This window comes from Nansenia antarctica (assembly GCF_963989245.1).
Source record: "Nansenia antarctica genome assembly, chromosome: 4".
Taxonomy (NCBI): domain Eukaryota; kingdom Metazoa; phylum Chordata; class Actinopteri; order Argentiniformes; family Microstomatidae; genus Nansenia; species Nansenia antarctica.
Window position 1 is genome coordinate 60,620,610 of NC_137689.1, and position 1,524 is coordinate 60,622,133.

The 1,524-nt window shown below is 39.1% G+C and overlaps 1 protein-coding gene across 1 annotated transcript in view; it reads left to right on the top strand.

Moving 5' to 3' along the window:
- Window positions 1-1,015: 1,015 nt before the first annotated feature.
- itga2.2 (integrin, alpha 2 (CD49B, alpha 2 subunit of VLA-2 receptor), tandem duplicate 2) overlaps window positions 1,016-1,524 on the top strand; it is a gene marked incomplete at both ends in the record, with an annotated part of 19,255 nt that continues 18,746 nt past the window's right edge. Inside the window, one exon of the mRNA XM_080529555.1 lies at window positions 1,016-1,064. Coding sequence (XP_080385681.1) covers window positions 1,016-1,064 — 49 coding nt within the window. The remainder of the gene's footprint in view (window positions 1,065-1,524) is intronic.

The window sequence follows — 1,524 nt, forward strand, 5'->3', positions numbered from 1 at the left end:
GGTGTAGTACTGTGCTGTTTGTTTTTACATGTATTGTGATGATGTGAAACAGAACATTTATTGTATGTTATTTTGAACGCGCAGATTCACAAGAGTTGCAGAACAGAGAAGAATTGTGTTTTATATGTCTTCTCTGCAGGTATGTCGCTCCACATGTTGTTTGTAATTGTTATTTGTAATGTTTGAGGGAAATTTGTGTTCGTTCTGTAAACAAATTATCCTGACGTGAAATATACATAGACGGTGGGACTAGAACATGGCCGCCATCTTCATGGATTCACAAGAGTTGCAGAACAGAGAAGAATTGTGTTTTATATGTCTTCTCTGCAGGTCAAATAAAAGAATTGAATGAAAGAAGTTTGGCTGTTTGACCATCGTTACAGTAGCTTGCCGCCATTAATGTGTGAATAGGTGTGTGAATGGGTGAATGAGAGGCAATTGTAAAGCCCTTTGGAATAAGGCGCTATAAGTGCAGTCCAGTTATCCATTTATGGACTAGGCTTAGGAGATAATTGCATCAGAGTCGCCTTCTCACTCAGACAAGTAAATTCTTAGGTTATAAAAAGGGGTTCTCATTCTCTCCACATAAACTTTCATAATAACAATGATTAAATTATCTATTTCTGACATGCAAGTCACCGAGGAAAGGTGCAAAAAAAGCCCAAAGCAACATAGTGAATTCGCTTATTAGGTCAAATCAGGTGTTGCAATATTGAGGTGTGTGTGTCACGTGTGGGAGACAAATAGCCCCCTGTTCCCTTCTCGGCACTGCGGACCAGATAGGTGCTTCTGACGCGGCCGCCCACTCCGCTGAAACTTCACTGAAGTTAGAGAATACCACTGAAGTTAGACAAGACCACTGAAGTTAGAGAAGACCACTGAAGTTAGACAAGACCACTGAAGTTAGACAAGACCACTGAAGTTAGACAAGACCACTGAAGTTATAAACCGCACGGAGCGGTTTATATAAAAAGGCAACCCATTTGTCAGCATTTCCCCACTGTCAATTGCAACGATGGATTTAAATCCCAAGAGGACTGTGTTAACGCTGCTCTTGATCCAAAGTAAGTTTTTAATCAACATAATTTCATGCGATTATTACTGAGATCATGCATATTGTAGTTTGACATATTTATGTGTAGTCCTATACGCAACACTATCCTGTGTCTTTTTCATAATACTCGAGTATACAACTTTATTCTGCGGGGAGTGTCAGGTGTCAGAGAGACAGCCAGTGCAATAGGCTTATGTTTTATGCTTTTCAATGCTTCAATGTTTTATGCTTTTCTCAACAACGACCTCAATTGACACTGCATGGCCATCAAAACATTACATTAACTGCTCAAAGGTACCCTCTTGCTCATTCCAAAATGATAATGTTTTACCCAGGCACAGTATAAGAAGGTTGTTTCATCATTCTATCAGGAACATAATGCCATTCAAAGCATGACGAGCACATAAAGAGAATAGGTCTACTACTAATGAATCATTCTGATATAAAAGTAATTTTATTGTAGCCTGTCA